General features: G+C 28.8%; 1 protein-coding gene across 1 annotated transcript in view; it reads left to right on the top strand.

Annotated features, from left to right (window-relative positions):
* The first annotated feature begins 1,014 nt into the window (after positions 1-1,014).
* The window catches only part of LOC111681284, a 37,556-nt gene continuing 23,193 nt past the window's right edge, over positions 1,015-15,377 (top strand). Inside the window, exons 1-4 of the mRNA XM_046947530.1 lie at positions 1,015-1,163; positions 11,994-12,274; positions 13,194-13,353; positions 13,709-13,867. Of these exons, the coding sequence (XP_046803486.1) occupies positions 1,035-1,163; positions 11,994-12,274; positions 13,194-13,353; positions 13,709-13,867 (729 nt within the window). The 5' untranslated portion in view covers positions 1,015-1,034. The remainder of the gene's footprint in view (positions 1,164-11,993; positions 12,275-13,193; positions 13,354-13,708; positions 13,868-15,377) is intronic.

Here is a 15,377-nt window from a genome sequence, read left to right as displayed (position 1 = left end):
TCTATAGTCTAGTCTATAGTCTAGTCTATAGTCTAGTCTATAGTCTAGTCTATAGTCTAGTCTATAGTCTAGTCTATAGTCTAGTCTATAGTCTAGTCTATAGGTCTATAGTCTATAGTCTATAGGCTATTCTACAGTCTAGTAATTCTAATAATTTTCCATGGCTGATCGTTATGCATTAAAGCGAAAATCTACTAAAAGTGACACCTACCTAGCTTACACACAGACATGATAGAGATTACGTACGTGTGAAGGCACGTTCATCTCTGCTTTAAGATGCCAATTAGAAGTGCTTTTGTGTTTTTGCTGTATTCCCCCTTTATTTTCGAATTTAATTCATTTATTTCAATTAAATAAATTATTTTAAAATTCCCACCACAACAGTATTAAGTCAATTCATTAGTATCATCTGTTAAAATGAAACATTTACAAATACTCTGGCAAATAAAATATATTTCCGGAAAATTCTGTAAAGGAGTGTTTCAACAGATTTTATTTAATTTTATTATTTAACCTATAGATTTAAAAACTTTTCTTAAGGACAACAGATAATAAATGAACACATTAGCGAAGTAACATTATTTAACAATCCGCACTTTACTCAGAAAAAATTGGGAATAGCAAACAAATTTTCAATACCTTCTCGCAACTGTTAACATTTTTAAAATTAAATTATAACGAAAAAAAAAAACCCTTTTCAAGGCTTCAGGGTTAAATTTTTTAATATTTATTATTTTTTTATTATTACATATTCAATAAATTGTTATAACGTAAAGAGAAAAAGGCCCATAAACAATAGTCGAGTAGGCCATTAAATAAAAGCCATAAATGACATTAATTAAAATGCAATAAAAATTGTTTTTCAATTGTATTTTTCTTGTTTTTTTTTTTTTTTGCCCATAAAAACACTTAATTTTATAGACAAAAATGCTTGCAGCATTTCGTTTAATTGTAAATGTATATGTTTGTATATTTGTATTGTAGTAAATTTATTTATTCTTTTCATTTTTTAATTTATTTTACAGGATTATTTAATGGAAATACAAAAAAATCCAATTAAATCGAAATTTTGTAAATTGAGATTATTGTGTCGTACATTGGCGGGTAATAATGTTTATTATTTAACTGTTACAACGCCCGTGGCAAATGAAGAAGTTATGAAGGTAAGTGAGTTAATAAATAATGTTTTTTTTTTTTTTTTTTTTGAAAGGAGCAACATATCACAGCAACATATTGCCTTAAACTAAAGATGGTTTATGGATCTGAATTTTGATCAATGAAATGAAAAGGGAAATTGTATTGAATCTCAATCAAATGATTCTTTTAGCGGAAATAGTAGGAATCACCACTTTACCCTCTTATAAAGTTAAACATCTTTTACAATTATTCCCCAGAAATCAGCTAAAGTATTAATTAACATTTTTATTGTCTAAATTACTAATTAAGTACAATTTGTTTGGTTGTTTTGGTTGTTTTTTTTTTAAATGTTTAAATACAATTTAAAATAATTGTTAATTAGTCCATTAAGTTTTTCAACAAAGTGTGACTGACTGCAGCATGGTTTTATTTGTGTTCTGGTTCTCAATTACGAATTTGTTAACAATTTGTTAAACAAATAAAAAGTTTTAAATAGGAAAGTAAAGATGAAAAAAAAACACCAAGAAATTCAAATGAAACTCATTGGCATTAATGATGTCGTTTTAAAGACGATGATGATATTGTTAATGGTTAGAAACCACAAAAGAAGTCAATTAAGATTAAGGACAAGAGCTCTTTTTTAATGATGTTTTAGAAGAAATGAGCAAATTTAGGCAGACAATTAAAGGAATAAAAAGTTTTCTATAAAAAGGGAAATTTTGAAAAGCAATCTTTTAAATGAAAAATTTTTAAAAATTATCTATTAAAAGGGAAATTTTTGAAAAATTTTTAGAAATTGGGAAATTTTTGAAAAGTCTATATAAAAAGGCAAATTTCGGAAAAATTTCTATAAAAAGGGAAATTTTCGAAAAGTCTCTTTAAACAAAGAAATTTTCAAAGACTCTATAATAAGGAAAATTTTCGAAGTCTTTAAAAAAGGACACTTTCTAAAGTCTCCATAATAAAGTATCTGCAAAAAGGAATATTTTTTTAGTCTTTAAAAAAAGGACACTTTCTAAAATCTCCAAAATAAGGGAAATTTTCGAAAAATCTCTTTAAAAAGGAAAACTTTTGAAAAGTCTCTTTAAACAGAGAAATTGTTAAAGTGTCTGCAAAAAGGAAAATTATCGAAGTCTCCTAAAAAAAGGACACTTTGTAAAGTCTCTATATAAAGGTTCCTATAAGTCTCTTTAAAAAGAGAAATTTTCAAAAAATTACTTTAAAAAGAGGAATTTTCGAAAAATCTGTATAAAAAATCTGCAAAAAGGAATATTTTTTTAGTCTCTAAAAAAAGGACACTTTTCGAAAAATCTCATTAAAAAGGAAAACTTTCGAAAAGTCTCTTTAAACAGAGAAATTGTTAAAGTGTCTTCTTGAAAAAATTAATTATTTTAAACTTTTCTATAAAGGGAAATTTTCCAAAAATCCTTATAAAAATGGCAATTTTCAGATAGTCTGTATAAAAAGGGAAATCTTCGAAGTCTCTATAAATCGTTACTTTTCCAAAGTCAATATAAAAAAGGAAAATTTTCAAAAAATCTTCAGTAAAAGGGATATTTTGAAAAAATCTGTATAAAAAAGGAAATTTTCGAAAAATTTCTATAAAAAGGAAATTTTTTGAAAAGTATCTATAAAAAGGGACAATTTCAGAAAGTCTCTATAAAAAACGACACTTTTTAAAGTCTCTGTAAATTTTCTAAAAATAACTTTAAAAAAGGAAATAAAAATAAAAAAAAATATTCTATAAAAAAGGATAAATTCTAAACTTTTCTATAAAGGGAAATTTTAAAAAATTCTCTGTAAAAAAGAAACTTTCAAAAAATCTATTATAAAAAGCACAATTTTTAAAAAGTCTTTATAAAAAGGGAAATTTTTCTATAAAAAGGGAAATCGTGTATAAAAAGGGACATTTTTTAAAGTCACAATAAAAAGAGGATTTTTTTAAAAACTATGTATAAAAAAGACATTTTTGAAGTCTCTTTAAAATGGTAATTTTTGAAAAGTCTCTACAAAAAGGGATTTTTTTTAAAAATCTTTTTAAAAAGGAAAATTTTCGAAAAATTTCTTTAAAAAGGGAAATTTTCAAAAAATCTCCATTTAAAGGGAAATTTTCAAAAAGTCTGTATAAATAAATTTCAAAATCTATATGAACAAGAAAATTAAAATAAAAATTATAAAAAGCCACGTTTTCTAATAAACTTACCAAAAAGGGAAATTTTCGAAATCTACAAAAAGAGAAATTTTTTAAAAGTATAGAGAAGGAATAGAAAGGAAAATTTTCGAAGTCTCTACAAAGAAATTTTCTAAAAATCTCTATTAGAAGGGAAATTTTTTAAATATCTATTAAAAGAAAATTTTTTAAAAAGTCTCTATAAAAAGCAACGTCTTCTAAAAAACTTTACAAAAAGGGAAACTTTCGAAGTCTCTATAAAAACAATATTTTCTAAAAACTCTAAAAAAAAGAAAGATAGAGATTTCGAAAACTTTTTGACAGTCTATAGAAGGGAAAATTTTTAAAGTTTTTTTAAAAAGGGAAATTTGCGAGATCTCTATAAAGAAATCTTTAAAAAGTCTATATAAAATGGGAAATTTTCAAAATCTCTATAAAAGGGGACATTTTCAAAAAGTCTCTATAAAAAATAACGTTTTCTAAAAAAAGGGAAATCGAAAATTTTCGAAATATCTAGTAAAAGGGGAAATTTTCAAAAAGTCTCTATAAAAAGCAACGTCTTCAAAGACTCTACAATAAGGTAAATTTTCGTAGTTTCTATAAAAAGGGAAATTTTGAAAAAGTCTCTATAAAAAGCAATGTTTTTTAAAAAACTCTACAAAAAGGAAAATTTTCGAAGTAAATTTTAAAAGTATCTTTAAAAAGGGAAATATTCAAAGTATATACAAAGAAATGTTTAAAAAGTCCTTATAGAAAGGGAAATTTTCAAAAAGCAAAGTTTACAAAAAAAACTTTACAAGAAGGGACATTTTTGAAGTCTCTATAAGAAGGGAAATTTTCGAAATTTCTTTAAAAAATAAAAACTGTACAAAAAGGGACATTTTTGAAATCACTAGAAAAAGGGACATTTTTCAAAAAATACGGTAGAAAGGGACATTTGAAAAACTCTATAAAAAAGTAAATTTTCAAAGTCTTCACAAAAAGGGAAATATTAAAAAATGTCCGAAAAGTGTTTTTTTATAAAATCTGAAATTTTTTAAAAAAAAATCTATGGAAAGAGTAATTTTTAAACAATTTTCTATATAAAAGATAAATTTTCGTATAAAAGGAAAATTTCTATAAAAAGTAAACATTTTCGAAAATTCTTTATTAAAAATGGGAAATAAACAAAAATTGTTTATAAAAAGAGATATTTTCAGAAATTTCTCAGGAGGATTTTTCGAAAAATCTTACATTAATTAGGAAATTTTTTAAAAATTATTTGCAAAAAAACTAAATATTTCTATAAAAACAGAATTAAAAGAAATTTTAGAAAAATATCACTAAAAGTGTTTTTTTTTTAATTTCCTACAAAAACTCAAACTTAAAAAAATTTAATCATATCAAATAATTTTCAATTTTAAGGTATAAAAGATTTTCTTCCCATTGCTTCATTCTTTTCAATGAAACAATGTTCTTAGTAATAAAACTACTAAAATAACTTTGTGTTCTTACTTTATGGAAATGTGGGAAAATTGCCACCCCCTTCCCACCATATTAACAATAGAAGAAACGTTTCATTTTTCCTACAAGTTAAAAGTTTCTTAAGTAGAAAAATCTTGTTCAAGCTACCTTCATCATCCTCATCGTCATTTTAAAGAAAACTTAACAAAAGAGTTGAAAACAAGTTTCCACTTTTACCGGAAATTTGCTTTTCAATGATGATACCATCAATAATTACTTTTTGGAGGCTTGTAGTATAACAACAGACAATAGTAGTTTATAGAAACCAACAACTGAGAAAAACGCAAAAGAATATAAAAAGGTCTTGTTATGGTTTACTGATTTTTGATTACTGCGTTTTTGTGTTAAGAACAACATAAAAGGTTGCTAACTATGAGCATGGTATTGTAATGAAATCTTCATTTACAGGAATAAAACTGTTAATTACAACTACATGATTGCTTTTGAAGGATTTAAAAGTTTCTCTTAGAGGGTCTCGAGAAACTTAAGGAAACATAAATTATAGATTAGACCTTACTATAGACTATACTCTAGACTATACACTAGACTATACACAAGACTATAGACTAGACTATACTCTAGACTATACACTAGACTATACACTTGACTATAGACTAGACTATACACTAGACTATAGACTAGACTATACTGTAGACTAGACAATAGACTATACTGTAGACTAGACAATAGACTAGACTATAGACCAGACTATAGACTAGACTATAGACTAGACTAAAGACTAAACTATAGACTAGACTAAAGACTAAACTATAGACTAGACTATAGACTAGACTATAGACTAGACTATAGACTAGACTATAGACTAGACTATAGACTAGACTATAGACTAGACTATAGACTAGACTATAGACTAGACTATAGACTAGACTATAGACTAGACTATAGACTAGACTATAGACTAGACTATAGACTAGACTATAGACTAGACTATAGACTAGACTATAGACTAGACTATAGACTAGACTATAGACTAGACTATAGACTAGACTATAGACTAGACTATAGACTAGACTATAGACTAGACTATAGACTAGACTATAGACTAGACTATAGACTAGACTATAGACTAGACTATAGACTAGACTATAGACTAGACTATAGACTAGACTATAGACTAGACTATAGACTAGACTATAGACTAGACTATAGACTAGACTATAGACTAGACTATAGACTAGACTATAGACTAGACTATAGACTAGACTATAGACTAGACTATAGACTAGACTATAGACTAGACTATAGACTAGACTATAGACTAGACTATAGACTAGACTATAGACTAGACTATAGACTAGACTATAGACTAGACTATAGACTAGACTATAGACTAGACTATAGACTAGACTATAGACTAGACTATAGACTAGACTATAGACTAGACTATAGACTAGACTATAGACTAGACTATAGACTAGACTATAGACTAGACTATAGACTAGACTATAGACTAGACTATAGACTAGACTATAGACTAGACTATAGACTAGACTATAGACTAGACTATAGACTAGACTATAGACTAGACTATAGACTAGACTATAGACTAGACTATAGACTAGACTATAGACTAGACTATAGACTAGACTATAGACTAGACTATAGACTAGACTATAGACTAGACTATAGACTAGACTATAGACTAGACTATAGACTAGACTATAGACTAGACTATAGACTAGACTATAGACTAGACTATAGACTAGACTATAGACTAGACTATAGACTAGACTATAGACTAGACTATAGACTAGACTATAGACTAGACTATAGACTGGACTATAGACTAGACTATAGACTAAACTATGAAATCGGCAGCAATTCTTGCTTCGAACATGCTTTTCATTTTCAGTGTTTTAAAAAGGAAGTTAAGAAAATGCGTATTTTTTCTATAGCATATGCTAGGAAAACGTGCTTAAAGTCTTAAAACCATAAATTGCAGAATCATTTTATTTTACCAAGAGGTTTAAATTTTGAAGGCAATAGTAATTAAAATCGTACTTCACTCGTAAACAACTCGAATACTACGTGGGCAACTGGTTGCGGTTGCATAACCTATAAGAATGAAATGCACAAAAGGAATGAGAGTTTTAATTATTATTTCTGTTGAATATGGAATTGTAGGTTAATTGCTGAAATTCCTGTGAATACTTAATTAGGTATAAGAAGAAAATAAAATAAATCTAAAAATTCTTAAATATTTACAACATATATGTCTTATTCATCTTAAATTTTCATTGAGAATTTACATTTTGCAAATTAAATTTTCATTTAAAATTCCAGCTTAAGTTTGTAGTATTTCTTATGTTCGAATAGATTAAAAACAAAAAACATTCATATACTACCCTGTACTAAAGTATTTCCTCATCAGCATAAAATTCCTCGTTACATGTTTTATTAACTAACAAATAGCTCGCTTAGTTTGCAACGATGAGCTCTTAACAAAATTTTATAGCAATTTGATGGTGTGTCTGTGAAACTATGTTGTGCAACATATTGTTGCCAATTTACCACATCGTCTTGCAACAGCATTCGTTTATTGCATAAATATTTTTCAACATTGTACAATTGCAACAAATTATTACTAGTGTGATGAAACCAAACCAATTCAAACGTAAGGGTTGCGTGAAATGGAAAATTTCAATTTTAAAATTGCAATTTCTGTGTATTTAAAAGAAAACTTGCTTTTTTTTACTTTTTTAATCAATAATCCGTACAATTTAGTAACTAGTTTTTGAGTAGTATATTAACTATATATATTAACTAGTCTACAGACTAGCTTATGGAGTAGTCAATGGATTAGACTATAGACTATTTTATTCTATTGACTATTGTCTAGTTTGTAATCTATTTACCGGTCTACTTACTATGGATTAATGATGTTGACTAGTTTATCTATCTATTTATCTACCTACCTATCTACATATCTATCTATCTATCTATCTATCTATCTATCTATCTATCTATCTATCTATCTATCTATCTATTTATCTATCTATATATTTATATAACTATCTATTTATCTATCTATCTATCTATCTATCTATCTATCTATCTATCTATCTATCTATCTATCTAACTATATATCTATATATGTATCTATCTATCTATCTATCTATCTATCTATCTATCTATCTATCTATCTATCTATCTATCTATCTATCGATCTATCGATCTATCTATCTATCTATCTATCTATCTATCTATCTATCTATCTATCTATCTATCTATCGATCTATCTATCTATCTATCTATCTATCTATCTATCTATCTATCTATCTATATATCTATCTATCTATCTATCTATCTATCTATCTATCTATCTATCTATCTATATATCTATCTGTCTGTATGTATGTATGTATGTATGTATGTATGTATGTATGTATGTATGTATGTATGTATTTATGTATGTATGTATGTATGTATGTATGTATGTATGTATGTATGTATGTATGTATGTATGTATGTATTTATGTATGTATGTCTGTCTGTCTGTCTGTCTGTCTGTCTGTCTGTCTGTCTGTCCGTCTGTCCATCTGTCCGTCTGTCTGTCTGTCTGTCCGTCTGTCCATCTGTCCGTCTGTCTGTCTGTCTGTCTGTCTGTCTGTCTGTCTGTCTGTCCGTCTGTCCGCCTGTCTGTCCGTCTGTCTGTCTGTCTGTCTGTCTGTCTGTCTGTCTGTCCGTCTGTCCATCTGTCTCTATATTTATGTCCTGTGTATGGCTTAGATTAAGGTATATTTTTAAACTATTGTTAGTTAATCTCATTTAAAGTTGTTTGAAAAAAAAACTGTTAAATATTTCTAACACATTCTAAAATTTGTAATTTCATTTATCTCATTTTTCGTCATTTATCTAATTATCTAAATATTAAACGTATCTGTTAAATATGTTTATTTTAAACTTGTGCCTAGGTGTTACTTACTACATACAATGCAAATTTACCATATATTCCACTAATACAAACAATATTGTATTATGCAAATGTTTTGTAGGATACAAAAGGATGCATTCAGTATACTTCCCAAACCATTTTCCTCTACATTATTATTTTTTGTTGATTTAGTTCGCTGTTAGTTTGTTGGTATAACATAATGACGATGATGTTGTTGACTAGAAAACTGTGAGGCATAATTTGTGGCAACTCATCAGAATACGATGCATTGCTGGTGTATGTAAATTTATGTAAAAACAAAGTAGGGGTAATCACAGTCTATAAGGAAAAGTATAAAAATTAATAAAACTTTTGTGTTTTAATTATATATTTTCCTGTTTTTGGCCAACTTCTTATGAATATCCCTACTATTATTACTCCGATATATATTGTCGCTTCTGTATGTCAAGTGACATTTTGTTTTTATTAAAAATACAAGCAGAAAATAATAATAAAACAATGGTTTAATTAGTGCTCCACAAGAATGTCAAACATTGCTAACTGTCATTATAAAATGTTGACGATGTTGCTGTTGTTGTTCTCTTTTTTGTTTTTGTAAAGGCGTGAAATGTAAATTTTTCTCATTGAAAAACAAACATTGTGTTTTGTTGCTGTTGTTGTTGGCAATTTAATGAATTGGAATGCAATGAAAATTACTCTTTAATTACAACCAACGACTTTTTTTGTAACTTTTGTTGTTGTTTGCAGTATGAACATTTTTGTTGAAACAAAAGAAAAACAACAATTTTACACTTGACGTTCAATGACTACTATAAAATATTCAATATTATGTATAGTTTTCACTATAATCTGGGACATGACCTATTCCTTATTCCTCTTTAAAGTCTAGCCTTATTGTGGACTATTGCCTTATTTATATTAGACACTTATCTGGACTATGGTCTGGGCTAGTGTTAATCTTGGAAACTAGACTATAGTTTAGTCAGTATAAGCTATAGTCTAGTTTGTAGTATGGAGAACAATCTACTCTACAGCTAGGCCTATATTCTGGACTAAAATCTAGCCTTTTGTCTAGACTATAGTCTGGAAAAACAATCTTGACTTTAGTTAGAACTGAAATATATTCTCTATTCCGGACTAACGTCTTGTCTGTAGTCTGGACAATGGGCTAGTCCATAATCCAGATATAGTGTGTTAGTTTAAACTAATATCTGGACTTTAGTCTGGGATATTGTCTGAACTATGATATGAACTTTCATCTTGATTAAAAAAATCGAAATTATGGTCTGAACTAAAGTCTGGACTATAGTCTAATTGTAGACTTCACTATAGTTTGGACTATAGTCTAAACTACAATATACGCTATAGTGAAACTAAAGTCTGCGCTTTATTTTGGTATATAGTCGGAACTGTATTCTGGACTATTCTAAACTATAGAACGGACTATAGTTTGGACTATAGACTGGAAAATAGTCTGAACTTTAGTCTGGACTAAAGTCTGAACTTAAGTCTGGACTAAAGTCTGAACTTAAGTCTGGACTATAGTCTTAACTATGATCTGGACTATAGTCTGAACTATATATTTTGGAATACAGAGAGGACTATAGACTGGACTATGGTCTGAAATTTAGTCTGAACAATAGTCGGAACTTTAGTCTGGACTATAGTCAGAACTTATAGTCTGAACTTAAGTCCAGACTTAAGTTCAGACTATAAGTTCTTAACTATGGTCTGGACTATAGTCTGAACTATATATTTTGGAATTCAGAGAGGACTATGGACTGGACTATGGTGTGAACTTTAGTCTAGACTATAGTCATAACTAAAGTGTGAACTATAGTCTGGACAGTAGTCAGAACTATGGTCTATAGTCTGAACTACAGTCTGCACTATAGTCTGAAAAATAGTCTGAACTTTAGTTTAACAATAGTCGGAACTTTAGTCTGGACTTTAGTCAGAACTATAGTCTGGACTATAGTCTGAACTACAGCCTGCACTATATTCAAAACTATAATATGGACTATTGTCAGAACTATAGTCTGGACTATAGTCAGAACTATATTCTGGACTATAGTCAGAACTATAGTCTGGACTATAGTCAGAACTATAATCTGGACTATAGTCAGAACTATAGTCTGGACTATAGTCAGAACTATAGTATGAACTATAGTCTGGACTAAAGTCAGAACTTTAGACTGGACTGTAGTCAGAACTATGGTCCATAATCTGAACTACTGCCTGCGCTATGGACGATAGCCTGAACTATAGTCTGGACTATTCGAAACTATAGACTGGACTATAAACTGAGCTTTAATCTAGACTATGGTATGAACTTTATTCTACACTATAGTCTGAACTTTAGTCTGGACTACAGCCCGAACTTTTATCTGTACTATAAACTGGACTATAGTCTAAACTTTTGTCTGCACTATAGTCTGAACTATATTCTGACTTTGGTTTGGACTAAAGTCTGAGCTATGGTATGAGCTATTGTCTAGATTATGGTCTAACTATATTTTAAACTACAGTTTGGACTATAGTCTTACAGCCTGGAATATAGTCTTTACTTTTTCTGGGTATTTTTGTAATGAAAAACTTTTCTCCAATTCAGTTTTTAGTAGAGAATACAAGATTTGCAATAAAGTATCCATTTAACTGCTTGAGCAAATTGTTTTTTTATTAGTACATATTACAATTTTTTTATTTATAACAATAGACAATAGTTATATGTACTAAATATTTAGTATCTATCTTATTCGTATTATTGTAATAATAAAACTTTTAAAATTATTCTAACTTTTGCAATAAATATACCCGCAACAACAAACAAAGTGATAATAAAAACGAAAGCTATAAAATAACAAATATTTTAATATCAAAAACAAACTAAAGTTTTACTTTTTTATTTGTATGAGTGATGCACTACAATATGCAATGGTCACATTAGTTTGTCACATCGGAACAATAATAACTTGATACATTTATCATATAAAAAGTTAACACGGTTTTTGGCTCTTTGTTTAAAATGAACATTTGTTTTCCAACAAAAATCGTAGAGTACATCCCAGTTAGTTGGGGACAACTCTTGTTATGAAAATATTTGCATCTGTATAAATTATGTCACCAAAAAAACTCTATATAAATATATATATAAAAAGAACCACCAGCCACCATAGAAAAATAATGAAATTTAATATATTTTTATTCTTTTACTTCTTTTGTTTATTTTTCTCGAACAAAAAAACTTCAAACGAACTAAATTTTTAGCGCAAAAAATCCATTGTTGTATCGGCACGTGTACATCCCAGCGAGACACCATCCTCTTGGATGATGAAAGGTTTAATGGATTTCATAACGGGCGAATCGAGTGTGGCCAAACGTTTGCGACACAAATTCATTTTCAAACTGATACCAATGCTGAATCCAGACGGTGTTATTGTAGGCAATACACGAAATTCGCTGACGGGCAAGGATTTAAATCGTCAGTATCGTACGGTTATAAGGGAAACATATCCATCGATATGGTATACAAAAGCTTTAATTAAAAGGTAATTTAGTTTTCTTTTTATAAGAATTTTAAACTTAATAAGTATTTTTCGAGTGTTCAAAACTCAAAGGCAGACTGTATACCAGACTGTAGAAAATCACACTATTAACTAGATTATAGACTAGACTATAGGCTATAGACTAAGCGACAGACCATCATATAGTCAAGACTAAATATAATACACTAAGCTTTAGAGCAAACCAGACAATATAGTATAGCCCAGACTATAGAAACTACTATAGATCAGGCGATAGACCAGACTCTAGACCGCACTATAGGCCACGCTATTGATCACGTTATAGACTAGAATGTACACCAGGCTATAGAACAGACTATGAATCATATCTCAGATTATAACCGAACTATTTCCCACATTATATACAAAATTATAACTCGGACTCTGGAGATGGACTAGATCAGACTACTAGTTAGGTTGGATTTAGACTAGACTATAAACAAGACTATAGAATAAACTATAGACTAGACTATAGACTAGACTAAAGACTAGACTATAGACTAGAATATAGACTAGACTATAGACTAGACTATAGACTAGACTATAGACTAGACTATAGACTAGACTATAGACTAGACTATAGACTAGACTATAGACTAGACTATAGACTAGACTATAGACTAGACTATAGAACAGACTAGACTATATAATGGGTAGTCTTTAGATTTACTATACTCCAGACTGAAGACTAATTACAGTCCTCCCCTCCCTTAAAGCACGTCCCTGCCACTGATGGATATTTGCTTTGTAGTGTTGAATTCTGATTGATGTGTTGATTAACAATTTAACTTTAATTTCTCATTTGCAACTTTTTCTTTGCATTTTTTTTTTCACTCATATAAAATTATTTCGTTAATTTTCATTTCTTTCATTTTTTATGCGTATGGATATTCAACGCTTTCAGACTGATTGATGATTGTGGTGTTTCAATGTACTGTGATATGCACGCACACTCGCGCCGGCACAATATTTTCATTTATGGCTGTGAGAATAAACGTAATCCGGAAAAGAAACTTACCGAGCAAGTTTTTCCACTCATGTTGCATAAAAATGTGGCAGATAAGGTAAGTAGTAAAATTGTAATTATATACAGAAGCAGCAGCAGCACCAGCAACAGACCTTACATTAAGTAGAAGGATAGTTGTGTTGCATCAAGTGTTGTGCAAATAATCTTGAGTTTTTTCTCTTTTGTTTTGTTATTCTTTGTCCACATTTAAATTGTGAAGTTTTTATTTTTTCTTCTCGAGAGTTTATCATTTACTTTTTATTTTTTAATTTTTTATGCTTTTAATTAGTTTGTTATATTAAGGCAAAGTTTTATTCTTTTTTTGTCTTGCTTTTCATTTAGTTTTGATATGGTATTCTTGATAATTTTTCTTAATATTTATTTTCTTTCATTTCCTGTTTCCGGCTTTAAAGTTTTCATTTGAAAATTGTAAATTTAAAATTCAACGCAGCAAAGAGGGCACAGGACGTATTGTGGTCTGGATGCTAGGCATCACCAATAGCTATACAATAGAAGCATCATTTGGTGGCTCCTTGTTGGGATCACGTAAGGGTACACATTTCACAACAACGGTAAGTTTATATCGATAGACAAAACTCTTTTTATATATTTTACTCCATTATGTCTTTAAATTTTAATACAATCAGTATCTCTTTCAACCTCAAACATATTTTAAACCCATTCGAGCAATTTGGGACAAACACATTATGATATTTACTCAGTTGCAGCTAAAACCACTCATATAAACCAAACCTCACAAATAAAATTTTCACATTATAAACTCGAAAACCATAAACAAAACCAAGAATCACTTAAACACATACAATTCGTATCAGATACAATATCCAAACTGAATATTTATCCAAGGTTTTAACAACAACTCACAATCATAATGATTACGTTCAATGGTTTATGGTTTTTTCTTTTGCAGAAATTCTATAGAAACACATACAATAATAATAAATACAATTGAATTTAATACGACTTAGTTATACAATACAAACACGTGTATATTAATACATTTACAATCAAATAATACAAGATGAAATATCATCATCATCATCATCAACATCACCATTATCATCATCGCCATCAATAACAACAATAATATTTGTTATTGATATTATTCGCAAAATACAGCTGCAGATAAAAACCTTATACACATATATACATACATAAATACATACATATGAATATCGTTAGATAATCTGATACATACATTGTGTGGAGGGCATGAAATGGTTGGTACTTTTGTGGGAATAGCAAGCGTTCTTAAATTATAAAGATTGGGAACTATTTCTGATACTATATGTTGAGGTGTTTAATACAAAGAGGTATCTAAATTTTTTTATGCTTTATTAATGTCTTTAGTAATTAACTATAGTTGGACTATAGTCTGGACTACTTTTGTCTATAGTAAATACTATAGTTTTGTCTAAAGTCAAGACTATAGTTTTGTCTATAGTCAAGACTAAAGTTTTGTCTATAGTGAAGACTTTAGTTTTGTCTATAATCAAGATTTTAGTTTTGTCTATAGTCGGGACTATAGCTTTTTCTGTAGGCAAGACAATCGTTTTGTCTGTAGTTAAGACTATAGTTTTGTCTATGGTCAAGATTATAGTTTTGTCTATAATCAAGTCTTGACAATAGTTTTGTCTATAGTCAAGACTATAGTTTTGTATATAGTGAAGACTATAGCTTTGTCCATAGTCAATACTATAGTTTTTTTTATACTCAATACTATAGTTTTGTCTACAGTCAATACTATAGTTTTGTCTATAGTCTAGTCTATAGTGTAGTATATAGTCAAGTCTATAGTCTAGTCCATAGTCTAGTCTATAGTCTAGTCTATAGTCTAGTCTATAGTCTAGTCTTTAGTCTAGTCTATAGTCTAGTCTATAGTCTAGTATATAATCTAGTCTATAGTCTAGTCTATAGTCTAGTCTATAATCTAGTCTATGGTGTAGTATATAATCTAGTCTATAGTCTAGTCTAGTCCATAGTCTAGTCTATAGTCTAGTCTATAGTCTAGTCTATAGTCTAGTCTATAGTCTAGTCTATAGTCTAGTCTATAGTCTAGTC

The sequence above is a fragment of the Lucilia cuprina genome, chromosome 3 (assembly GCF_022045245.1).
Source record: "Lucilia cuprina isolate Lc7/37 chromosome 3, ASM2204524v1, whole genome shotgun sequence".
In the NCBI taxonomy this organism is placed as follows: domain Eukaryota; kingdom Metazoa; phylum Arthropoda; class Insecta; order Diptera; family Calliphoridae; genus Lucilia; species Lucilia cuprina.
Note: the sequence above shows the minus strand (reverse complement) of the source record. Positions and strands in the feature narration are given on the sequence as shown.